Source organism: Cnephaeus nilssonii, assembly GCF_951640355.1.
Source record: "Cnephaeus nilssonii genome assembly, chromosome: 4".
In the NCBI taxonomy this organism is placed as follows: domain Eukaryota; kingdom Metazoa; phylum Chordata; class Mammalia; order Chiroptera; family Vespertilionidae; genus Cnephaeus; species Cnephaeus nilssonii.
The window spans coordinates 100,025,082-100,050,783 of NC_137075.1; the positions used below are offsets into that span (position 1 = coordinate 100,025,082).

Sequence of the window (25,702 nt, forward strand, 5' to 3'; positions counted from 1 at the left end):
TGTTTGGCAGGTGCACGGCTGGCGAGGTGGTGCGGCGAGGGGGCAGTTTTCTCCAGCCGTGGGGAGCCACACACACGGCGTTGAGCACACAGATCAACTCACGTGGCCCCGACCACCGACGCCTGGCCTCTGTATCTGCGAGAGCACGGGGCTGACACTGTAAGGAACCCCAGCTCGAGGGCGTAGGGAAGTGGGGAGAGCAGGGGGGGTCTCCAGCAATTATGCTCATTCATTGAGCACTTACCACGTGCCAGGCACTGACCTAGACACTTAGAAGATATTGGCAACAGCAACAAAACCCCAGAGATGCATGTCCTCACGGGAGATTACATCCTAGAGGAGGAAAAACAAGCCATGTACTAGACATGAAGAAAGTAAGTACATGACACAGAGGGGGATAAACGTTATGAAAAAGGAAGGCAGAGCAGGGTAAGAGGACTGGGCTCCTGAGGGAGAGGCGGTAGCTGTGAACAGGGAGGTCAGGGGGTGCAGTGAGGAGGTGTCACTTGAGCAGACACCTGAGGGAGCTGTTCTTGTGGGCACCTGACGGAAAAGCATGCCAGGCAGAGGGAACAGCCAGTGCACAGGCCCCAGTGCCGAGAGGGTGGGGGCAGGAGAGTGAGATCATCTGAGTAATTTTCTAGCACAGTGGTCTACAAACTCATTAGTCAACAGAGCCAAATATCAACAGTACAACGATTAAAGTTTCTTTTGAGAGGCAAATTTTTTAAACTTCAACTTCTTCTAACGCCACTTCTTCAAAATAGACTCGCCCAGGCCGTGGTATTTTGTGGAAGAGCCACACTCAAGGGGCCAAAGAGCCGCATGAGGCTCGCGAGCCGCAGTTTGCCGACCACGGTTCTAAGAGGACTGCTCTGCTCTGGCCGCTGTGGGGAGCACAGGCCGCAGGGCGGACGGTGAGAAGGCCCCTCCGGGGCACAGCCAGGCCGGAGGCGGCGGGGGCTGGAGCCAGGGTGCAGGGGGTGGCGGGACAGGACGAGAAGAGGGCTCCGATGCTGCGCAAGCAGAGCCCAGGCACCTGCCTGAAGGAACGGGCGGACGGGCAGGTAAGAGAAACGGGCAAGAAACGACACCAAGGAGGGCCAGGGAGGGGGGCCTGGACATGGACCAGCTGCCAAGGAGACGGCTTTCCTGCTAAGCGCCATCGTACGCCGGTGACGGAGGGGTTCAGAGCAGGGTCCTGCCGGACCCCCAGCCGGGCTCCAAGAAGTGGGGTGTACAGTTAATGAGGTGCCAGACAGATGCTTCCCCGGGGACGGACATCCCATTGAGAGCGCTGGACCACGCACCGTCAGAGAGGAAATCCAGAGAGCCGACCCGAGGTTCAAAACAGGGAAGGCGCATGAGGATTTGGGGCCAAGAGGGGCAGACACTGAGCAGAGACCTTACACGCAGTTTAAAGCGGCGGTCGCCAGCCAGGGGTCCGTGGACCCCTGGTGATCCGTGAGGCCCGCGAGGTTGGCGGCCGCTGATTTAAAGAGTATGAAGGGCTTTTCACACTCACCGGGCTGCCCTGAAATCCCAGGGCAGAAGTAAAGAGGACATCCTTTGGTCCGATGGGCGAGGGAGGTGCGTGAGACACACCGGAAACCTTGTAGTCATAGGGGCTGCGCCATCTCGCTTTGTTAGATCAGGGGAAGGGGGACGAAGGCTTGGCGCCTCAGGCTTTCAGGGTCACTGTGTGACGGGGGAGGGGTGGACCAGGAGCTCTGCTGGGGTCTGTCCTGCCCCTGGCACCTGACTCCACTGTGGTGCCTTGGCCAAAAACAAGACATAACCCAAAACGGCGGAATGTTATAAATGACAGCACACTGTCAACACCAGCAGGAAGGAGCTCCGGCACGTTCCCGAAACGCGTGCGACAGCGTCAGTGAGAAAGCCCCGCCTCCCAGGGAACCCGCAGAAAGAAACCGACTTTGAGTTCTGTTTACAAAGAAGCCCCAAATGCTTCACGCGTCTATTTTTAAAACAGAAAACCCTGCCCCGTAAACGCGTCCCTCTGCTCTGGCACTTGGGTCTGCATCTTCTCGCTGGGGGACCTGCCAGCCTCCTTTGCGATGGGAGCCCCTCCCCCAGGACTTCTCTCCTAACCTGTCCAGCTCAACTCCCTCTGGTCCTGACATCACGGTAAGGCAGGCCTCCCCCCCCCCCCCCCCAAGCCTGCTGCCTGGGCGGCATTCTCCTCCTTCACTTCCCCGGCTCATCTCCCACTTCTTCAGAGCAGGGGCCAGGGCCACAGCCTCTTTGGGTGACGTCTGTCAATTCTACGCGATGCTGGATACCAGGAGGCACTCTGTTCACCTGTCACCATTTTCAATCAGGTTCCCCATAATGTTCTAAAACTGGATTATGGTGAAGGGTGCATGACTCTCTACATCTATGGAAAAGGTCACTAAAGCGTACATTTAAAGTGGGCAAATTTTATGGTATGCAAATTACACCTTCATAAAGCTGGGTTTGTGTGGGGTTTTTTTCCAAATCAGCATCCACGTCTCTGCAGATGTTTCCGTTCAGTGCCAGCCCCTAGGAGGGGACCTGTGTTCTCCACAGCCCCCGTGGGTCACGAAGGGGCCAGAACCGAGTCCGCCGAGGGAGGGCTGGAGCCAGGGGTGGTGTGTGGAGGTGCCTGGTGGATCAGGGGTCCCCGGAGGGCACAGGAAGTGGGGACACGGGCAGGGACGGGGAAGAGGAGGCGTCGACAGGAAGGTAGCCAAGCTCTGCAGTGTGACGAGGCGGCAGGGTGGCTGGCGGGGGAGGAGGACATGTTTATTTAATATTAGGTCGAACCATACCCACGGCTATTTTTGTAGGCGGTCGCCTAGAGCTCAACCTGACACGTGCATGTCTGCGCGGGATACAGATTGAATGGAGCAGATTTCAGTCAGCACCTCTGCTTACAGACCGAGGGGCCGGGGCTTGTCACTCACTCTGAGAGCCTGTTTCCTCATTGGTAATGGGGATGGCACACCCCATCCCACTAGCACCTTTCATTCCCACTTTGTGGTACATGTACCATGTCCACCACGTGGTGGGCTCACCAAGGGCTCGAGAATGCCCCGCCCGCTCCTCAGCCTTCCTCCAGTCATTTTACGCTGCGACCTCCAGAGCAGAACTGAGCCTGAACCACCCACCTCCCTGGGCACCTTTCTCCTCTCCCCTTAATACCAGCTCCCACCTAATCAGGAGAGCCAACAGTTCTGCTCAGCAAAGCAGACCCCGACTTTCATGAAGTTACTACAGACACCACGAGAGGCCCCGGTTCAGCGGCTGGGATGGGCTGCATCTGGGGGAACCACGAAATAAAGCCAGGAAACAAATGGCCCATCGGCGGAGCGGGAGGAGGGGAAGGGTGTGCACGGCCGGGAGCAAAGCCAACGTGCAAGGGTGTGAGGCTCCTGGGCCAGCCGAGCAGAGGACTAACCGGAGGTCACCAAAACCTCTTCCTTTTCGCACATGCAGACAAAGGGCAGACACTCCAGCCAGCGGGCTCAGGAGGAACCCCTCCCCCTGCAACAGGAATCCTGCTCAGCCACACCTGGCCCGGTGCCCCCGAAGCGGCTGCTGCTGGTCTCCGGCTCGGACACTAACCAAGAGCGGCTCCTCCCTGAGCAGCGTCCTTGGCTGGCCACTGGGCGCCCTCCCCCTCCCCTCTCATGGCAACTCTCGCTGCTGTCACACTGTCAGGAGCAAGGAAGGCCAGCCTCGGTGAGAGCAGGAGGAGGAGCTGGCCACAGAGGGCAGCTCATTCCCCTTCTGTAAAGCCTCTCACGTGGCGGACCTTCCTGCACGCCCTGGCCTACCCCTGGAGGCCCCAGAACCCCAGCGAGGTCTCCACGGGAACACAGGAAGCCCCTGACGGCGAGACGTCTGTCCCTGGGGCCTGTGAGCTGATGGCCGGGAGCCAGGGTGCGGGAGCTCCCTGACGAGTGCGCATTAAGCTCCGGCTTTCCGGAAGATGTCCAGGAGCCATTTCATTCGGTCTGTCAAGGTCACGGCCAGTGTCCGAGGCTGGGACTCGGAACGCTTGCCCTCTCGGGCCTCAGGTGCAGTGGTGAGACCTACCACGGACTCAAAGAGCATCACAGGATCCCTGAGGGAGAGATGTGAGTTCCCTCAACAGACTCTTTTTTTTTTTTTTAAATGTTTTTATTGATTTCAGAGAGGAAGGGAGAGAGAGAGAGATAGAAACATCAATGATGAGAGAGAATCATTGATCAGCTGCCTCCTGCACGCCCCCTACTGGGGATGGAGCCCACAACCCGGGCATGTGCCCCTGACAGGAATCAAACCTGGGACCTTTCAGTCCGCAGGCCGACGCTCCATCTACCGAGCCAAACCAGCCAGGGCCCTCAACAGATTCTAACTTTCTTCCCAAAAGGTACCCGCACCACTACGGTGTCATGGATTCCACATTTACCGAGGAGAGATCCCGCCCCCTCCCCCCAGCCCCCACCAGGCCACCATACAACCCCGGCCCCTGAGCCCACCGAAGCAGTGGCCTTGCCTGCCTCTGCACTCGTACGTGAGGGGTCGCAAGGATTCGTTCTTAAGGAAGAAATGTGCTCTTGGCTTCATGCCTCAGGGTAATAAACCCACCCTTCAAAATGTCACCGAATTGGTCACGTGTTTTCACCATGCTGGCTCCGAGCCGGCAGCCAGAGCTCTGTGTCCAACAGCTGCCCAGAGCCACTGGCACGGGCCAAGCACCCGGGGGGCGGCTTTCACTCACCAGACAGCGGGTCTTTGCCAATCATCAAAACATTGGGCAAGTTCATGACGATCAGCTGCTGCAGAACCTCCTGCAGGAACAAAGAGGAAAAGACACCATTAAGAACAGGAAACAAAAACAAAGAATGATGACCCAAACGAGAGCTTATCAAGTGACTGGGTGTGTGTGGAGCCACTACAAGGTAACTATGAACATGCTACGATGGAACAGGAAGGAACAGTTAGGGTATAAACAAACGTGAGACGTCAACGCTAGCTGTACTTCTGCCCTGATCATAACTACATGAACATTATGTCTGCACACATACAGAGACCTGGGGGAGAAGATACGGTACATGGCAGGACAGCAGGATCAGGGGTGAGAGTCTTCTTAAAAGATGGCTTTATTGCCCTAACCCAGTGGTCGGCAAAGTGCAGCTCCCGAGCCACATGCGGGTCTTTGGCCCCTTGAGTGTGGCTCTTCCACAAAATACCAGGGCCTGGGCGAGTCTGTTTTGAAGAAGTGGCGTTAGAAGAAGTTTAAGTTTAAACAATTTGGCTCTCAAAAGAAATTTCAATCGTTGTACTGTTGGTATTTGGCTCTGTGGACTAATGAGTTTGCCGACTACTGCCCTAACCCGTTTGGCTCAGTGGATAGAGCGTCAGCCTGTGGACTGAAGGGTCCCAGATTTGATTCCGGTCAAGGGCACGTACCTTGGTTGTGGGCACATCCCCAGGAGGGGGTGTGCAGGAGGCAGCTGATTGATGTTTCTAACTCTCTTACTCTCTCCCTTCCTCTCTGTAAAAAAATCAATAAAATATATTAAAAAGAAAAAGACGGCTTTATTTTTATGGCATGGTTTGCTCGTGCAATTAAAAACACAGAGTGAACACTAAAGAGCTGCTGCGGGGTCTGTAACTGATGGCTCAGGATGCTGCGTGCGCCAGGTCTCCGGCACACGTGGTAAATGCGGAGCCTCCGGCTGACAGCAGCGGCTTCCCAGGGAGAGGGATAAATCACAGCTAATCGGCGCCGTCAGAGAGGTGGCGCGGGAAATGAGCTGCCTTCTGGCCCTCACACCGAGGGTCTTTGAAAGCCGGCCCGGCACCGGCCATCAGTCACGCCCGTGTCGGGTGCCTCTGATGAGCCCTCCTAGGAGTGTGCCGCTTGCACCCTGGCCACCACTGCGTCCCCAGAGCGCCTCCAGGGCAGGTCGTCTTCCCTGTCCAGATGGGCCTTGCTGCTTACAAATCAGGAGAGAGAAACCTAATTTTACAGAAGGCAAGTAAGGGGGTAGTTTCATAAGTGGTCTTGGCCTTACAAAAGTGGTCGCCGGAGGGTAGGGGGGAGACCGGGGGCAGGTCAATGGGAGAAAAAGGAGACATGTGTACTACTAGTTGTAATACTTTAAACAATAAAATAAATAAGTAAATAAGTAAATAAATAATAAAATTGCCACACACAAAAAAAGTGGTCGCTATAGAAACTCTTCACCAACAAAAGCTCTTCTCATGCCTTTTTAAAATGTTTCCAACTTTTTTCAGGACTCACTCGATTGTGTAACTTGCTGAAGCTCTGCCTTCAGTACCTTGCCAGCTAGCGCCGATAAAGTAAGGGGGGACGATTACACAATCAGCCCAGCAGGACACCCCAGAAGTCTCGCTCTGAATCATCAGGCTAGAACGGTGGCCTGGGCACGCAGGCCGGGAGATGCCAGCGCCGTCAAACAGCAAATGCACGGACTTTATCCTCCCTTCTTATCATCTTTCTGTGGCTCCTGTCCACACCAGAAACTGGGGGGGGAAGGGATGCTAAAACATGAGGTGTACCCCACTCCCAACACACCGGGCCCCTCTCCACTTGGCGTTGGAGAAAGTTTTTCTTTACTACCTGGGGTCACATGGCACATCAGAGATGGCTACTGTTTTCTTAAACACGTCAGTGGGTGAATACCTGGGCTGGACAGGAGTCTGAGCTGTGTAGCAGCCTCAGCCCTCCTTCAGGCCTTGGGAAAATTCAACGTGAGAAAACTGTCTCTCAAGTGCATGGCTCACCAAAGGATTCCAAGTCCACTCTGAACCTGCAGAATCCACGTCCCAGCGGCTCAGCCAGCACGAGGGAGGACTCCCACCAGGTGAGCCCCGAGTCCGGGAGGCTCTGCCCCGCCTTCACCCACAGCTCGGCGCTCAGCCCAACTTCCGGAAGACCCACTTGTTACCACCGCCCCGCCGCCGTCTTCAGTCCCTCCTGGTCTCGGCTGGTTTCCCTCTGCCGCCGCCCACGTGTGTGGCGCAGCAGCCCCACCCGTGCTCAGGGCGCTCTCAGGGCACAGGTCTCTAACGGAGGCACAGGTGGGTGCGCACCGGCAGGTCGCTGCAATAGTGCACAGCGGCATCTCTGCGATACAATGGCCGAAGCCAGCGGTCGGCAAACTCATTAGTCAGCAGAGCCAGATATCAACAGTACGATTGAAATTTCTTTTGAGAGCCACATTTTTTAAACTTAAACTTCTTCTAATGCCACTTCTTCAAAATAGACTCGCCCAGGCCGTGGTATTTTGTGGAAGAGCCACACTCAAGGGGCCAAAGAGCCGCATGTGGCTCGCGAGCCGCGGTTTGCCGACCACGGACCTAAGCAAAAGCCGGCTGGAAGCACTGCTAGACAGCCCAGGTGTGTTTAACACCGTCTCATCAGTACTTGCTAATTTTGCCCAAGAAATATGTGTCACATGTGCAGTTAAGAAGTAATGTTTACAATACTTAAAATAAAACTGAAAGTAAATTGTAAAAAAAAAAAGTTATGTTTTATGAGCAAACTATGTTTTGTGTGTTTTTAAAAAATTTGTTCCTTTCAAAACAGCATGAGTCTCTTCAGGTCTAATCCTGTGGCCCAAACCACTCCAGAGCAATTAACTGATCCCCTACGGGACCACCACACACATTTCCAGCAAGAGCAGGCTCAGGGGTGTGAGTGTCGAGGGCAGTAGAAATATGATGCGAGACAGTAATTTCAAATGATCCAGTTGCTCCCCTCAAAAAGTAGAAAGAAATGGGTGAAAATACTCTAATAATATACTTTAATTAAGCCAATATGCCCCAAGTATTACCACTTCACCACACAATCGGCAGGAAGTCGTGAATATTTCACATTCTTGCTTCACACTGAGTCTTTGAAACCCAGCGTGTAGTTTATACTCACGGCACATCTCAACTCGGACACTACATTTTCCTTGGAGACATTTGATCTGGGAAGTGGCTTCGCATACCCAAGTCCTTCCAAACACACTGAAAAGTGTCCCGTGAACTGAATCGAGCACCGCTTCTTAAATTTAAATGACAAAGGCCTCGGTCACACTAGCCGCATCGGGAGATCCCGACAGCCACATGTGGCTAGTGGTGTCATGCACCCCAACACCCATGCCGAGGGGACCTGGTGGCCATCAGTCCCTGAGGAAAGCCTAGCCAACGGGTCCCCTTGGGGTGGCAGGGCTCCAGGGCAACCAGCCAGGCCCTCCATCTAGCGGGGACGTGAGGAGGTTGCTGACGAGTGGGCCCTCCCGCCTGGCACTGGGAACAGAAAGCCACTGTGGAGGCGGCAGCTGACTCTGGCCTGCTCAGCGGGCACCTGGTCACAAACCGGCTGGCATGGGTGGGGCTGAGCAAGGCGGGAGAGCGCAAGCCCAGAGGTGTGCTTGAACACTCGCCAAAGCGGGCACCTCCTAGGCCCACCTAGGCCTTCACAAAGGCACTGTCACATCCCCAGGCAGGGACGAGGGTGCACACAGGCCTCCATGCAGCCTCCGTCTTGTCACCCGGTCCTTGTGGCCTGGCTCAGGCAGGAGAGAAGAGTTGGGCTTGAAGTTCGGCCTTCCTGGAGAGGGCCCCTCCCCACAGAGGGTGCGGGGAGCTAACATCTGCGAGCCAGGGTGGACTTTCACCAGGTTTGCTCTCGGATCCTAATCCAAGATGCTGGGGGACCCCAGGTTCTCCTGTTCACGAATGGAACCCGACTAACGGCATTGATCCCGCCGGGAACGGCTTTACGCGAATCAAAGGAAAAGTCACACAAACGGACCCGAGGAGGGTGGGTGTGTCTGGATTCTCAGCAGCAGGGGGCTGGAAAGTGCCTGTAATGTACACCACCCAGGCTGCAAATCTAAATCTAGGACCTTATCCGTTCCAGTGGCTCCCCTGGGGCTGTCACTAAAAACAAGGCCCTCCACGTGCCAGGGAGGGATGGGTCAGGCCGGGACACTCCCCAGGAAGCGTCTGTCACCCCAGCTGGCGGGTCCCAGAGCTGCAGCTGTGTCAGCAGAGGTGTCAGCAAGCCCAGCCAGCCGGCCACCATCAGATTCCCAGCTCCCTGATCTGGAGCCCTGAAGGCAACCGAGGGTGAATGGGGAGTGCGGGGGGGGGGGGGGGGGGGGGGGGGGGCAGTCTCCAGGCCTGGGGCACTGGCTCTCAGGAGTCACCCGGGGAGAGAAGGTCTAAGAACAGAACCAGGAAGGTGAGTGGCAGGAAGACACCCCCTTCCCACTAGAATGGTCTCGTGACAAGTACCCGGTGGGGAGAGTGCAGGACACGGCGGGGCGCCCCATTCCAGGCTTTGTAGGCGATGGAGCTCTGCTAGGGACAGGAGGACAGTGCGGGAGGGAGGGCGAGGAGCAGACTCCACAGGCACCTGGTTACACGCAAAACACACACCTGACAACAACCCAGGGGTCGCAGGGGAGGGGACCTCTCTGCCACCCACAGCAAACGAGACGGGCACCCAGGTCCACGGCTTCCCTGTGCCCATGATGCCAGGTGCTTGTTCCCCTGGGCCCTGCACAAGGGGCTACGGCAGGAGGCTGGGGGGAAGGGTTCCCAGAGCACCAGCCACTTGAGACAGAGGCTTGGGGGTCCCGGCGCCACCCGCCACCTAAGGCAATGCAGGGGCCGGACTGAAAAGGCTTTCAAGTCCTGCCAGGGCCCATGCTGACCCCTGCGCCTGCTCACAAGAAAGGTCGTTTTCTCCGCTGGTGGAAGAAACGCCAGGTCCTGTTAAAGCTGCAGGGTGTAAACACTTCCGTGTGTATGCCCGGCAAAGGTTATCTCGTTTCCATTCCAAACACTGGGATTGTTGGGTTAAGAACAATGATTTCATCAAGAAACGGGGAGAAACTTTTTCTCCCCCTAAATGAAATGGAATGTTATCTCTTGACATTTTTTGCTGGGAAGGAATAATAAATGCTGCTAAAGGCCAGAGTTTAGGCCCAGGGAATGACCCTCCGTGGGGGTGTGAATAGGAGCTGCTAGTGCAGAGTAAATGAGAGGGAACTCCCAGAAAAGTGAAGGCAAACACCCGGCAGAGTCAGCCAGATGGAAGGTGATGCTCGCGGTTGCCAAGGAGATCAAGGTGGTCCGGACAACACCACGAGCCTTCCACACAGCCACAGACACACAAGGCGCCCGGCCACGTTCTCAGAGTCACAACTGAGAATCAGAAACACGATGGCCTCAGGTTGGAGTGTGCCCCCCCCCCCCCCCCGCACCCGCACAGCATCCGTGAGCTGCGAGCTCTCAGCCTGGCCGGGAAGGCCGCCGGCACGCGATCCCAGCACAGAACAGGTGTCAGAGCGGCACAGCAAGGAGCGCGACCCAACTCTGCCCAGGAAGTCCAGGGCTTCCCGGAGAGGTGGTAGCTGAGGAGTCCGACAGGTCAAGGCGAGAGCTGGGACGTGCATGAGCCACCTCCTCCACGCAGCCACCCTGAAGCCCTTCATCACATGATCTCCTTTCCTCTCAACACCAATGCCTATCTGCCCACCTCACGGCACTTTTACATTCTGCCGTGTCAGGTAACTTCCCACTCAGAGGCAGCAAAGAGCTGCTAACAGTGACAGTTGATGAGATTAGACTGATCAGAAAATATTCCTCAAAGTTTACATTAAGTTTTTGAAAAATAAATGTCCTATTTTGGAAGAGACGTCTTCTCTCACACACATACACGACCGAGGGAATCAAGTCATGAAAACCAGCTGCTCTGCCCCCGACCCGGACGGCAATGCCTCGCAGCCTGGCACATCGGCCGCCGGGCAGAAGCCTGAAGATGCCACAGCCCGGAGACGTTAGCGCAAGTTAAAAACGCCCCAGAGAGGGTTTGTGATGCTGGTTGGACTACACCATGCTTCCAACTGAGCCCAGGATTCAAAGGAGGTTAATTTCCACTCCTGAACTGCAGACGTGACTCAGACAGGAACGGTCCCGGGCCCTGCGTGAGGAGGAGACCTCTCACCTCACAGCGATGACATGATGACCCCACCCCGCGCACACGGTCCCTCCCTCGCTGAGGGGAGAAGCCCCTGGGCTGCTGAAAGTCTGAGACACCACAGGGCACCCACAGAGAGACCCGGGAAGTCAGGGCCCCTGCACGCATCCTGGGGCGTATGCCCATGCATCACCCAGCCCCCCTCCAGGTGACACACTCCACACCCCCCACCGGATTTGGCCAGGAGGGCTCCTGAGCGCCCTGCCACAACTCCTCGGCCCAAACAGAAACTGCCCGACCGCCCGGCCGTGGCACACACTCCCGACCACAGACACGGTCCCATCTCTACGCTCAGCCCGACACGCGTGAGGAGGTCCGGAGACGGTGGCTAGGATTTCCCATCTGAGGGAACCGCAGCACAACGCTGGTGACGGGGTTTGATGGCAGGACCCAGCGCAAGGCCAGGGTCGGACACGCCAGGCTGGAGAGCTGTCCCCGTACACACCGGCCTCTGGATGGCCAAACCCAGGCACTTCCTACGGCCAATCGGCCTCCCAGCTCCCAGTGACTCGTGAGTTACAGCCTGCTGCCCCCGCCCACCGATCACGCCTCCCACCGTGTCACCCCATCTGAGTACAACGGAGACTTGACCCCCAAACCAAGCGCCACAGCAAATTCCGCTAAGAGCACAATTTTCTAATTTAGCTGCCGAGCGGGGATGTGAGCCTGAGGATTTATCCTCGGCCGTCTGTTCGCAGCCGGGCCCGCGGGACAAGGGCTGCGGCTGACGCGCATCCCCCCCTGCACCGGGGCAGGGCCCTGGCGAAACGAGCGGGTAATGAAGTGCTTTCGTGTTAAGAGGCTGTCGCGGGGAGCTGCCGAGAGACCGGAGCCATCTGGTCCACCGTGTCTCAATTAATCTGGGGTCCCCAGGGCCTGGAACCTGCTCGAGCCTCGCCGAGCCCAGGAGCACTGACTCCCTAACTAGGCCACACAGCATCCGAGGACCCAGCGATCTAAGGCCACCAACTCAGGCCGTCAGCAGTTGCCGCATCATCAGAAAACCCCCTCCGGGGACCACTTCTCTCCCTGCAGGTCCTCAGAGCTGTGTTCACAGAAACAAACCCAACCCATTCTTTGTCCGCAGAAAGGAAAGCAAGTATTTCCTTTGAGGTGATGGAGGAGGAGGAGATCTGTGGGAAGGAGCACCTGGAAACTCTTAACGCCAGCCACCACACACCACCACGCCAGCCACCACATACCACCACGCCAGCCACCACACACCACCACGCCAGCCACCACACACCACCACGCCAGCCACCACATACCACCACGCCAGCCACCACACACCACCACGCCAGCCACCACATACCACCACGCCAGCCACCACACACCACCACGCCAGCCACCACATACCACCACGCCAGCCACCACACACCACCACGCCAGCCACCACATACCACCACGCCAGCCACCACACACCACCACGCCAGCCACCACACACCACCACGCCAGCCACCACACACCACCACGCCAGCCACCACACACCACCACGCCAGCCACCACATACCACCACGCCAGCCACCACACACCACCACGCCAGCCACCACATACCACCACGCCAGCCACCACACACCACCACGCCAGCCACCACATACCACCACGCCAGCCACCACACACCACCACGCCAGCCACCACACACCACCACGCCAGCCACCACACACCACCACGCCAGCCACCACACACCACCACGCCAGCCACCACACACCACCACGCCAGCCACCACACACCACCACGGGAGGGCAAAGCTGCTTGCTGTGTGACCTCGGGCCAGTCGCCATCCCATTCTGAGCCATCCCACTCTGAGCCACCCCCTCATGTGTAAAGGGACGAAGACTATCTCTAAGGATGGGCCCTTTAAGAAGGGGGAGGCTGGAAACGGGGACACAGGGCTGGCACGGAGGAGCACAGCAGATCTTGACTGACACAGAGCAGCCAACTCTGAAAACAGGCGAGTGCCCACGCGCCCTGGAAGAACCCGGGGGAAACCCAACACGGCGGGACTGGGGGACACCTCAGTGTCCCCATGAGCGCCTGCCACCCTCCCTCGAGGGCTGGTGTGACGCCTGGGGTTGCTCTGTGGGTGCAGCCGACTCCTCTGATGCTAGCAAGCGCGTGTTCTGAGCGCCTGCACCACGGGAGGTGTGGGGCAGCCCCGGAAGCAGGGGCGGGCGCTGCTGTCATCTCCTCTGAGGAGAACTCCTGCCCATACATGGTGCTGCAGGAGCCATCGTACACAGTACAGCCGAGCCTGCCCACCGGCAGCCAAAGCTGGGCGCTGGGAATGAGCTTCAGCAGGTGCCCTCACAGCCCCAGGTGCAGGGGGAGGGCACACGGGGCCGAGATGGCCCTACAGGTGAATGCACACCCCTGCGCACAGATACAGCCGACAGCAGGGGGCATGAGAATCGGCATTTAAGACCAGAAGAGCCTTACGGATTCTCCACAGAGCAGGGAGACTGGGGCCCGGAGAAGGAAATCATGAGGGCACAGCCTCCCGTCTAGATCAGGTCCAGACACCCAGCTCTCCTGGGACTCACTTCCATTCACCGTGGCCACTGAGGGCCTCCTACGGCCAGGGCCACCCTCCGGTGGGGGCTTTGGGGGAGGGTGAGGAAGGACTGAGAGGATCAGGCCAGGAGGCCAGGGATGGGGAGAGGCGTGGACCTGTCCTCACACTTCAGTACTGAGAGGGGGGGCAGGTGAGGGGGAGGGGAGGAGGGTGTGTGTGTGGTGGCTCTGGGGCGCCCTGTCCCCTCCTGCCCACTCAAACAGCATCCTCTGTGGCTGGTGTTGATGTGAGGAACCCTGTTTTATGGTCGTGAGGAATCTAACACTTTGAACCGGCAGCTGTAAAGCCCTTTTCTTTGAGCTTCTTGGAAAAGTCAACAGTGTTGCTGATGGGCAGGCACGGGAAGCGGGGAAGCGGCAGGGCTGAGTGGCCGGCACCACCCACCAGCCAGAGGTGCAGGGGGGAGGGCACACGGGGCCAAGGTGGACCTACAGGTGGACCTACAGTGCAGGGCTCACAGCAGGCAGGGCCCACCACCGCCACCTGGTCCACGGGACCCACACCGCTCCCCGGCACCCTCGTCAGGTGTGTGGCTCCAGGCTGCCTCCCCCGGGTACCTTCTGCCCTGGGCATGGCCACGGAGCTCCATGGGGCAGGCGTGGCCTTTCCGTGTCAGCAGGTAGCTGGGCTGGGGTAACACGGCATAGAGAGAGCCACTGTGGCCCCCTCTGTCCACCCCACCACTCATCCCAGGCCTACAGGCAGGAACACCTCCTCCCCCGCCCCGCCCTCAGCATGCATACCCTCTGCCTCACAGTGCTGTAACCAGCTCCCTCCCCCCCGGGGGGCATGTCGGAGTGGCATAGTGTGCCAGGGAGCCTCCAGCTTTGGGTGGCAGCCTGCCGGGACCTGTGAGGGCAGGGAAAGGCAGGCAGGGAAGCCAGCCTCCACCCCCATCACCAAGGCCCCGGAGTCAGCCAGGCCTCCAAAGCCATCTCCCCAGGGCAGGAGGCTGGGGGCAGAGAGAACAGCGGGCAGCCTTTCATTCTCCTATTTACACCACTGTATCTCCTGGGCACCACCTGTGGGGCAGGTGGTGTGCGGGTGGGAGGTGGGGGTGTAAGCAGACAAGACCTCTGTCCTCAAACCCAGGAAATGCAGACAGACAAACCGAACAAAACTGACAGGAAGCAGCGAGGGTGCCCAGGATGTGTGCATGGGGCTGGGCCTTGTCCTCAAAGCCTGGGAACAGACAGACCCGCTGGCAAGTCCGGTGCCCTAACGAAGGGGATGTGAGACCTCTGAGCCAGGGGATAACGGGAGCACATGGCAGGGACTAATCCAGAAGGGCTTCCAGGAGGTGGTGCTGCGCTGAAATGGGAACAGAGAGGAGCAGGTGCCCGCCAGGTGGTGTGTGTGTGTGTGTGTGTGTGTGTGTGTGTGTACACAGGGTCGTGAAGGTGGCAGGGAGAGGTGGCAACAAAGGCAAAGGAAAAAGCAGAAGGCCCTCCCCCAGCTCAGGACCCCACACAGTGCAGGAGTCCTCCTGCCCCCTGCAGTCCAGGATGAAGGACCAGAAACCCTGGCTCAGGTGGCAGCAGGGCTCTGGGGTGCCCTGTGCAGGTCCACCCCAGCCTGTTGCTGCTGGGGCTCAGCTTCAAACCGTGGGCTCCGTCCGCAGGGGCCGGGTGGGCAGGCGTCACCCCTCGCCTACGGAGACCACGCCGAGCGCCGGGCATGCGGCCCTAGTGGGGCTGTTCCAGGCGACGCCCGGAGAGCACACACACGCCTGCCTCCTGCCGCCAGGGTCCCAGCTCAGAACAGCTCAGCGGCGCACCAACACAGGAGGCCAACGGTGTCCAAAAAAGTGACACCCATCAAGGAAGGGTGAGGCTGCACCCTGGGTTCCCCAGGAACACAGAAATCCTCCCACCCTGGGCTCACCCCAAACCCTTTCCTTCTCGGTCGCTAGGACGAGGCAGGAGGAAGGACTGGACAGGAGCGCCCGGCCGCCCTTCCTCACTCTCACGTCCGGTCTTTCCCCTCTGGTCTCAGGGGGAAAGCCTGGACTGGGCAGGGCTGGCAGGTGCGGTGCTGGGAACTCTACGGGCCGGTCCTGGCTCCGGGGAAGGTGTGCCTGGTTGATGAGTGATGCCAACCGCGGGCAGAGCCACACAATCCGCACTCAGGAAACACTAAAGGCGGAAGCGCAGTCAGTCAAGTCCATGTGAGCACCGAGGGGACTGCGAATGCTCCACGGTGGGCGAGTGCGCGAGGTCAGACTGCTATCGCCTCTCTGGGGCCCCCCCGCCCCCCCCAAGGGCGAAAGCTGCAGACTGAAATCCTGCAAACTGGTCCCTTCTCATCTTGGGGGTTTGCAGCAAATGACCAGGCTTCCTCTAGAGAGCAAAGAGACTGGGGAGGGCTCTTCTACCACCAAGAGTTTATTCAATAGCAGGAAACCGGGGGAGGGCGACTCAGGACACAGTTAAAAAACTGGGGTGGGGGGAGGGGAAGAGGAGGGTGATTAAGAAACGACAAGTTTATAATGACTAACCTCACAGCAGGAAGTGAAATCTCAACAGATGGTATCGCCTTCAAGGCAGCTGCCCACATTGGGGGCTGGGCAGGGGCTTGTGGGTGGCCTGACCCCCCTCACACCTAACGCCATGCTCTCCACCCTGCAACTCCCCTCCAATACCTTAACTACCCACGACCCTTGGCTGGAAATGACCACTTCTTCGTCTGCCCTCCCAAACCCCGGCACGCTGTGCCCCACAGGTGCTGTGGCGTGCTCACCCCTGAACCCTCCCTGCCCCCCGGCCTCTGCGGGTGCTGCTCACAGCAGTTGCTCACCAACCGCTGGCTACACTGAGCCGACCGACGGCAGGGAGGAAGGGTCTGGTGAGACAGGGGCCTGAGGACCTCGGACATACACCTTCCCCCTTCCAGAGGACAAAGGACACTGACTTTTGAATGATAATTCATCGCAGTGTTTAATATCACCCCACTTAACCCTAACTGGCCGGCGGTACTCCTGGTGCACCCGCGTTAGCCAGCGCAAACCCACTTGGTCAAGAAACGTTTCTGACCACTGGGGATGCTGTGGTCGATGCGGGGAAATGCAGAAACCTATACATATGTCGTATGCACGTGCCAGGAAGGACTGAGTACCCAGAAGAAAAAGAAAGCAGGGCAGGACGATCGAGAGTGGTGGAAAAGGAGGCTAAGACAGACAGGCGATCAGAGAGGGCCTGCCGATGAAATAAGTGACCGTCGAACAAACCGTGGAGAAAAGGTGTGAGCCGGGAGAGAGGTGGGATACGGGAATTCCAGGCAGCGGCGATGGCGGATGGGAAGGTGCTGCCGCTGGGACAGGCTGTGCGGTCCTCCCGAGCACGAGGCTGGCGGCCGTTTCCAGCAGTCCCGGTGCTTACACAGCTCCCGGGGTCAGACGCCCCGCTCTGAAGCCCTGGGAGGCAGGAGCTCTCACCGAGATGCCAGAGGGTACGGAGGGTTCCAGCCTGTGTGCCAGGCCTAGGTGGCTGGTGCTGGCTACGTGGAGCGCCGTCCTGAGAAGGACTCGGAAGCTGGAGCTGCGCTCAGAGGCAGAGCGCCGCGCTCCATGAGTGATGTCTGCCTGAGCAGGCGTGAAGACACACAGACGCCCCCTGGTGAAAACTACACCTCCAGAAATGAGAGCCAGGGCACACAGCCCTCAACAGCGGATGAGCCAGGCTGCTGAGCTCTGGGGTGCCCCAGGCACGGTCCCCAGCTCCCGGAATTAGTGGAGTTCGGTGGGGTGGAGTGACTTGCCCGGGTCACCTGTGGGTGAGTGGAGCACAGGACCCGATGCCAGCTCCCTGGAGTCCAGGTGCCAATGGAAGACCCTGCTGACCTTGTCCGGCCACAGGACTGGTGGTGCAATCATTGGTACTCACAGTGCTAGGACCACGGGGGTCAGCGCTGGTGATGCGATACATCCCCGAGAATTACAGTGATCTGAGAGTAACGAAGACCTGACAATCATGACTTACGCAAGATTCAAGATATGAGAAGACAGGCAGACCATGAGCGCCCCACCTGAGGGTGTCAAGGACCTGGGCATTCCGGGCAGTGAGGAGGAGGAAGGGGGAGGAAGGCACGCTGCCACCTCCTTTTCAGAAGGCTTTCCAGAAGCAGCCCTCAGCACAGCCCCTTACGTCCCCCTCGTCCCACCTGGGTGGAGTCTAGCTGGGGTCGGGGAGGCCGGGGTTCTCCTATTAAGGAAGAAGGGGTGAAAAGGAGCTGGGGAGTAATCGGCCACATGAGAGGGATAAAACACGCCCTCTGGCCTCGGGGAAACCACCATCTCGTTAGAAAGACACACACACGTGGAGATGATTAGTGGGAGCGGCCTCTGTAACAAGGCACCGATTGTGTGCACAGATAGGAAGCAAGTGGTTAAGGACGCGCACAGCCCCGGGTGGCCACGGGGACTCCAGCCAGCAGGCACTGCGGAGGGGGACCTGAGCTGGACGGGCAGGCGGCGGGCAGAGAGAGGAGCAGGGGGCAGGGCAGCTACGGAGAAGTATACCCCACCCCACCCCCAGTGAACCCTGGGCCACCGCAGCCCCAGCTAAAACTGACTTGGGGTGGGGAGGAGCGTTGGGCCTAGCGTGCACAGAACTGGGTTAATTATTAATCATAAACCTTGGCTCCTGACACTCATCTGTGGTCACACAGGGCTCATTTTCATGTAGTTCCTTCTCACAGTGTAATAACCACCTGCAAACCCAGCACCCACAGCCAAGGCCAGGACTTTGACAATAACCTCTGTCTAACTAGATGGGGCCCCAGTCCCACCCCTGCCTCCTCCCATCCAAGACACCATCCACCTGAATCACAGAGGCCCGGTGCACGACATTCATGCAACATGCACTCGGGGAGGGGGGTGTCCCCTCAGCCCGGCCTGCGCCCTTTAGCAGTCCGGGAGACCTGGGGGGGGGGGGGGGTGTCTAACTGACAGCGGTTGGACATCCTTAGCGCTGCCACGGAGGCGGGCCGCTGGCATGCCAGGATCAGCCAGCTTGTGGCTGAGCAGCCCTCCCCGTGTGGGAGTGCACTGACCACCAGGGGGCAGTGCCTGTGTTGAGCATCTGCCCCCTGGTGGTCAGTGCATGTCATAGCGACTGGTCGTTCTGCCATTCGGTCGATTTGCATATTACCCTTTTATTATATAGGATTATTATATAGGATGTTACACCAACAAATTCTCTAAAAATGGTTTTAAAAAAAAGCACACACTCCCTCACTCCCTTTGTTACAGTTTTACTGGATCGGTAAATATTTCTAAAAAGTACATTTATTTTAGTTGCTCTTAACTTTGTAAGGAAAGGAATAGTGCTGTGTGTAACCTCTGAGAGCCCCTGCTCTTTCTGCCTCCTATTTATGCTATTGCTAAAACCTTCCACATCGCTGCACGCTGCTGTACCTAATGTGTTTGGACAGCTGTATGATATTCCATTGTGTGGCCACGGCTCGGTGTATTCACCCAGTCTCCACTGATGGGCATCTGGGCTGTTTCCCGGCTTCGCGGCTGTGACCAGAAATGCTGTGAACATTCTTGCACAAAGTCTCCCGGGTCTGTGTGCAGGCGTGTCTCTGTACGCCGAGGCCTGAAACTGGCTGGGCCGTAGGACGCGTGGATGGTGAACTTTAGGCGTTCAAGCCAGACCGTTTTAGCAACGGCACTAGTCGGTGCTGGAGTTCATCAAGAGCTTGGATCCTTCCCAGCTCCCTGTGTTAGTGCCCGTCACAGGGAACAGACACTGCCCAGCATCACAGGGGTCATGACCTCCAGTCAACCCGACTCTCAAACCCAGCGCTCCTCCACCAAGGCCTCCCATTCAGGCCAACTCTTGCCGGAGGGAGAGGCTGCAGGGGCAAGGATGACATGGCAGGCAGAGGGTTACACCAAGGAGGACACCTCCACAGGGTCAAGTGCAGGGTCAAGAGCAGAAACTCAGAGACCCAGGCCATTCTGTACAGGACCCAGCCTTCGCCACCCAGGGCCAGGGAACGGGCCCATGGATGAGCCTTTGCGAGGTCTGACTGGTCTGGCGTGTTTTCTCACTCGTTATTTACTGCCCGACTCACGTGCCCCCTCGTAGCAAGCCCATGTGAGCGGGAAGCTCACGGTGCCACCCAAGTGCGAGCTCGCCCCCTTCCGCTCCACTCCAGCACCTGCTCTCCCTCTGGGCTCAATGGACCGGTGCCAGCGATGGCCTCCCGCAGCCAGGCTGGTACCTGCACCGGTGCTTGGGCCTCCCCCTGGAGTGCCTGACTCCTTCCCCGTTTCCCGGGGGCCTGCCTGCTGGATACCAACACAAAAAACCCCCCGAGCTTTCTCTGCCCTTACGAAGCTTAATTACCGGAGAACAGGTCTACCCTGAGAACAGGGTGACGGCACAGGGGTTTGGGGTTGCATGTAAGTGCTATGGGAGAGCGGGAGAGCAGGACAGGGTGAGACGGCCGGGCACCGGACAGGCCCAGTGAGACAGCACCTCCGCGCTATTGGGTGGGATCCCGAAGGGGCCCTCCTCCTGGGGCTCACCTTCCAGCTTCTGGTGGGATCTGGAGACCAGCAGGGTCGATCCCCCACATCATTCATGGCCTCAGGCTTTTGTCTTCATATACAGACGCTCAATAAACGTTTGTCCAATAAACACAAAACGCATATTACTACGGAAACGTAAGTACTCAAAAACCTGCATAAAATGTTACTGGTAGAATTCTGGGCATCCTGGGGTGGATGAGTACAACGCAAGCTTTCGGAAAACGTTACATAAAGAAGCCCACCCGTGGTCAACAAGCGGGAGGAAGCAAGGACGTAAGAGCCAAGTGCTAGCGTGGGAGTCGGACGTGCGTCTCTAAGTAGGTAAAGAATCCATGAAAGAGCACCAACAATGTACACAAGCTGGGAAAGTTTTCAGGAGAACCCTATACATTTTAAAAACACTGTTATAGTGAAAAGTTTCAAAGGAGAAAAAAAAAAAGGAGAGACAACAGTACAATAAACCCCCATATACCCACCGCTCCAATTCAACAATGAGCAAGATGTCCTTCCTCCCTCTTTTTCCCTTTGTTATATGTAAAACAAAAAGAATTTTATTTTATTTTATTGACTTTTTTACAGAGAGGAAGGGAGAGGGATAGAGTCAGAAACATCGATGGGAGAGAAACATCGATCAGCTGCCTCCTGCACTCCCCCTACTGGGGATGTGCCCGCAACCGAGGTATATGCCCTTGACCGGAATCGAACCTGGGACCCTTCAGTCCGCAGGCCGACGCTCTATCCACTGAGCCAAACCGGTCAGGGCCAAAAAGAATTTTAAAGCAAACTCCAACATAATGTCATTTCACCCTGCTCCATCAGAATCCCCTCTAGAGAACACTGGCGTTTTCTTACATGACCACGATTACATGCTTTAAGCATTTTTTCCCTATGTGCTCCTTACAGGGAAGCGCACTATGTTTTGGGGGGAGGTCAGCCGGGCAGTGGGAAAGCAGGGGGGCAGGAGGGCGGGGGAGGAGGTGGGCGGACTGCGCATATAGGATCCTTATTGGTGAAACTGCAGACAGACACACTGGGGAGAGCTTCCGATTTGCAAGCCCCGTGCAGGTTTCTAGTTTCTCCTTCTGTGACTCTAACCACTGGCCAGAGAGTGAGAAACTGGGGGCTGATGACATGTCAAGGGGGAATAACAGGGTTGGTGGAGGAATCAAGCAACTCCTGTAAGTGCCAGACACCCTGTCCGGCGTGAAAAATGAGCTAAAAATCAGGACAGGAAGCAGGGTGCGCCTCGATCCACCCCTAGTTTAACCTGCCGAGAGCAACTGCTCCCACCACACAATGGCCGCACCAAGGCACAGGTGCAGGGCTCTCTGCGGGGAGTCCGAGATCCCCACCCCCGCCTGTCCGAAGAAGGGTGCTGTGAGCCACGAGGCCCATCACACATTACGGAGGCCGGGGTGTCCCCCCTCCTCGCACCTCCGCCTACACGGACCCCAGTCTGAGGTCAGGTCGGATTCCCGCTGCAGGACGCCATGGCTCTGGCTTCCGTGCTCCACTGCGCCCCTCTGCCCCTGGCATGCTGCCAAACCCGGGGCCTTTCTGCCAAACCCAGGAGACGCTGCCTGCGGAAGCCCCCTCCTCCATCATCAGCTCAGAGTTGGAGATGGGGGGAAAGAGGCACCCCTGTGCCCTGACTCCGCCGGGCGCCCCACGCAGTCAGTTTAGCAGGAAGGCTCATCTCCCAAGCGGCTACTTAAAGCCCAGGCCTGCCGGGCTCCAGTGGGGGGTCGGCCAGGACCTTTGGGGGCCGGGGGCCGTGTGGGCTCCAGGCAAGACCGGCTTTCTTTGATCAAGCCCTCCTCCCCAGCCCCAACGCCAAGGGAAGGCTGGGCCCGCCCGCATTCTCCTTGCTTGCTCAAGTGTTAAGGAGCCAGGAGAAGGGGGCGGGGAGGAGAAGGGTCAGGCTGCTTCCTCCGAGGGCCAGTAACTTATTAAGCCCCCACGTCCTTATTCGAAGAGGATACCCGGAGGTATGGAGGTATCCGCTTACTTTGCAAAACCAGTTCTTGCTGCTTAAGGACAGTGTGGGGCTTGGTAAATGGTGGCGGGAAACCGGACACCCCTGGGAACCGCGCCATTCTCGGGGACGTGAAGCACTGGGAAAACTCGCGCTCCTATCCTGCAGGTCATAAATGATTTTATTGTGGGCAGCGTGCGGGGACAGAGAGCTGGAGTCACCCATGGACGGGATGGACCACCGACATGCTATCGCCCCAAACCACGCGAGGCCCGTTTTCCTCGCAGTGAGACAGAAACGATTCGTCTGTGCGTGTGAACTTCCAGCAGCAGGCGATGCTGTGAAACCTGCAGACAGGCAGCATCCCTCTGCTTCTACTCTGAAGGCCAGCTGTGCGCCCGGGGCACGGAGGGCCTTCTGGGGTGGCATACCCGGGGACCCGGGGCACTGGTGCAGCCTGGGCAGACATTCTGAGGACCCACATCTGGGCACCCCAGTGCACTGGTGCATGCTGGGAAGACATTCTGAGCTTCTGAGGACAGCACACCTGGGTGGGACCCCTGTGCACTCAGACATTCAGGAAGATTGAGGTAAGGGACTCGATGCATCAAAACCAAGCAATGAGGATCGTCCATGTGTTTTCAGGGGAAAGACCCTCCTTTGACTACTGTGCCATGAACAATGTGCCAGCACAAGGAAGAAATGTGCCCGTGCCCCCGCCCCCCTCCGACCTCCACCAACCGCTCTCTCCTGCACTTTCAGCGGCTCCGAGGGCCAGCCAGTCAATTAGGCTGGTCAGTGTGGCGCTAACGAGTCACATGCTGGACTCTGGGCCCTGCAGTCCTTACTCCCCCCGCCCCCTCCTGGTCACACACAGCCCCAGACCCTGCCCCTCAAATCCACAGCATGGGGTTGCTCTTAGGTCACCATCCACCCAACATCAAAGGACAATATGGTCTCCAAAGACAAACTGTTCCTTTTTCTTTCAAAGTAACTTCCCCACATGAAGCAATGCAATGCCATCACTTAGATTCCCGAGAGCTCTTTCTACTGAGCCGCATGGTGAGGCCAGCACCACAAACCCTCCCTTCTGACCCAGGGACAGGTCCACGGGAACATGGCACCCTGGGCTGGTTTTGCTTTGAGGCTTCGGTTCCCAAGTCTGCAGGACCCCAACGTACAGAATGCCGGGTGCAAAGTGCAGTCAGGTGACGAGGAATTTTATCTCTCAAACTCTGGACATTTCTAACAACCTAGGGAAAAAAGTCTACCAACAAATGTCACTCACCCAAGTCAGGTCCCAGAGTCCTTTCCATCTCTCTCCCATACCCAGAATTCTCTAGTCCCACCTAAACCAGGAACCTGAACACCAGAAATGCCCCAGTAGCTGCACTTCCCGCCACCCCTACCCCTTTGGGCCCACAGGTCCCCCAGTTCCGTGGTACCCAGGCACGCAGCACAAAGGTGGGCGCCTCCTGCAGCCTCACTGAGGCACCACTGGGCAGGAGCCAGCAAGCTGGCAGGTGTCTTGCATGCCCAGCCATCTGAGGTGGGGACTCCACCCCACCTGTCACACAGGAAACCTGTGATTGCAGATGGGCTTCCGGTCACCAGGTGTGGTGGCTCTGAAGCCAGAGCTGTGCCCTTCCTGGGTAGCTCGGGGTGTGCCAAACAGGGGTCTGGGTTTTCCGAAGTTCTGAAGGCCTGTTTTTCTACTGGATCGTGCACAGGGCTCACTGCCCATGGCACATCTCCCCCCACTTCCTTGTCTATCTAGGGAATTATCCGCAGGCGTTTTTGTGTCAGAGGCCACACAGCACGTAAGAAAACACTGCACCAAGAGCAGAAAGGCCTGGGTTCCCATTTCCCTTGTGACCCCGAGCAAGCCATTAACATCCCAGGGCCTCATTTTCTCACCTGTAAAAGGGGAGAATAATAATTGAACCATCTACCTAACACGTCTTATACATCTTTTTTTTTTTTTAGTCCTCACTCGAGGATATTTTTCCATTATTACTTTTTTCTTTTTTTTTATTGCCCTAACCGGTTTGGCTCAGTGGATAGAGCGTCGGCCTGCGTACTGAAAAGTCTCAGGTTTGATTCCGGTCAAGGGCATGTACCTTGGTTGCGGGCACATCCCCAGTAAGGGGTGTGCAGGAGGCAGCTGATCGATGTTTCTCTCTCATCGATGTTTCTAACTCTCTATCCCTCTCCCTTCCTCTCTGTAAAAATCAATAAAATATATTTTAAAATATACATATATATTTATTGATTTCAGAGAGGAAGTGAGAGGGGGAGAGAGAGAAACATCAGTGATGAGAGAGAATCATTGATCGGCTGCCTCCTGCAAGCCCCACACTGAGGATCGAGCCCAAAACCCGGGCATGTGCCCTTGACCGGAATAGAATCTGGGACCCTTCGGTCCGCAGGCCGACGCTCTATCCACTGAGCCAAACCGGCTAGGGCAGTGGTCGGCAAACTCATTAGTCAACAGAGCCAAATATCGACAGTACGATTGAAATTTCTTTTGAGAGCCAAATTTTTTAAACTTAAACTACATAGGTAGGTACATTGTTATTAACTTAATTAGGGTACTCTTAAGCTGGCCTAAGAGCCACACTCAAGGGGCCAAAGAGCCACATGTGGCTCGCGAGCCGCAGTTTGCCGACCACGGGGCTAGGGCTTATACACCTTTTGATGACTGAGTGTTCTCCCTCCCTCTCCTATGACAAACCTACAGTTAGAAAAGTAAATGCAGCCAGCAGACGCGTGTCAGAGCTTGTGTATATTTGCACGTGAGCGCACACGCGTGTCTGAGGCTCTCTTTCTATCTCCCCCAAAGTTCCAAAGCCCGATGGAAACCCAAGCGCCCTGTCCTGTCTTGTTGGCTAGAAGGAGGCACGGGAAGCAGACTCAGGCGTTCTCCAGGTGACCTGCCCACCACCCCCCAAGCCAGCCAGAGCCGCCCCAGTGCACGGAGACCCCTGGTCAATGCCTGATGGGGAGCAAGGCAAGGAGGGGAGCAAGCGACCTCAGTGGACAGGAGCTGGGACCCCAAGCCCGGGGCTCACCGTCCAACAGCCGGAGGGACCACAGAGAACCACTCGATGGCCTGTCTTTGTGTTTTCCTATTTGTAAAATGAGTTGCAGGCTGAACAGGATTAGTGGTTCTCAGCCTGGCTCCAAGCCAGGATCATCTAATTAAAGCTTCCAAGAGAGCCTTTCAACAATATTGACACCCACGCCCACCGGACCACTTAAATCAGACTCTCCTTCTGTGGGGCGGGGTGCCCAGGGGAGAGAACCCCCACACCGGGCCGCTCCTCACACCCGCCACACACCATCAGGACTTGTTCTGAAGGAACCCCCGTTAGCCCCAGGGACGTGCCAACCTTCTGGCAAGTGGGGGAGGATGGGGTGGTATGTGAGTCCCAACCGACTTGTGATCAGATGAGAGCTGGGGTCCAGTTCTGCTATAATTATCCACTGTGTGGCCACAGCCACCCCCCAGCCAGGCTCCCCGGGGTTCCCCCGCCCCAATCCGCCATCCCTGTAAAACGAGGGCACTGGGCCCGTGCC

At 57.5% G+C, this 25,702-nt stretch overlaps 1 protein-coding gene and 1 pseudogene across 4 annotated transcripts in view; one reads left to right on the forward strand and one right to left on the reverse strand.

Annotated features, from left to right (window-relative positions):
- The window catches only part of CCDC88C (coiled-coil domain containing 88C), a 110,671-nt gene that overhangs the window by 59,775 nt on the left and 25,194 nt on the right, over positions 1-25,702 (reverse strand). For all 3 annotated transcript variants that reach the window (XM_079768111.1, XM_079768110.1, XM_079768112.1), the window contains exon 4: positions 4,751-4,820. In XM_079768111.1, coding sequence (XP_079624237.1) covers positions 4,751-4,820 — 70 coding nt within the window. The remainder of the gene's footprint in view (positions 1-4,750; positions 4,821-25,702) is intronic.
- LOC307097890 (dCTP pyrophosphatase 1-like) overlaps positions 1-25,702 on the forward strand; it is a 447,295-nt pseudogene that overhangs the window by 39,783 nt on the left and 381,810 nt on the right. The gene's annotated exons all lie outside the window — the stretch shown is intronic.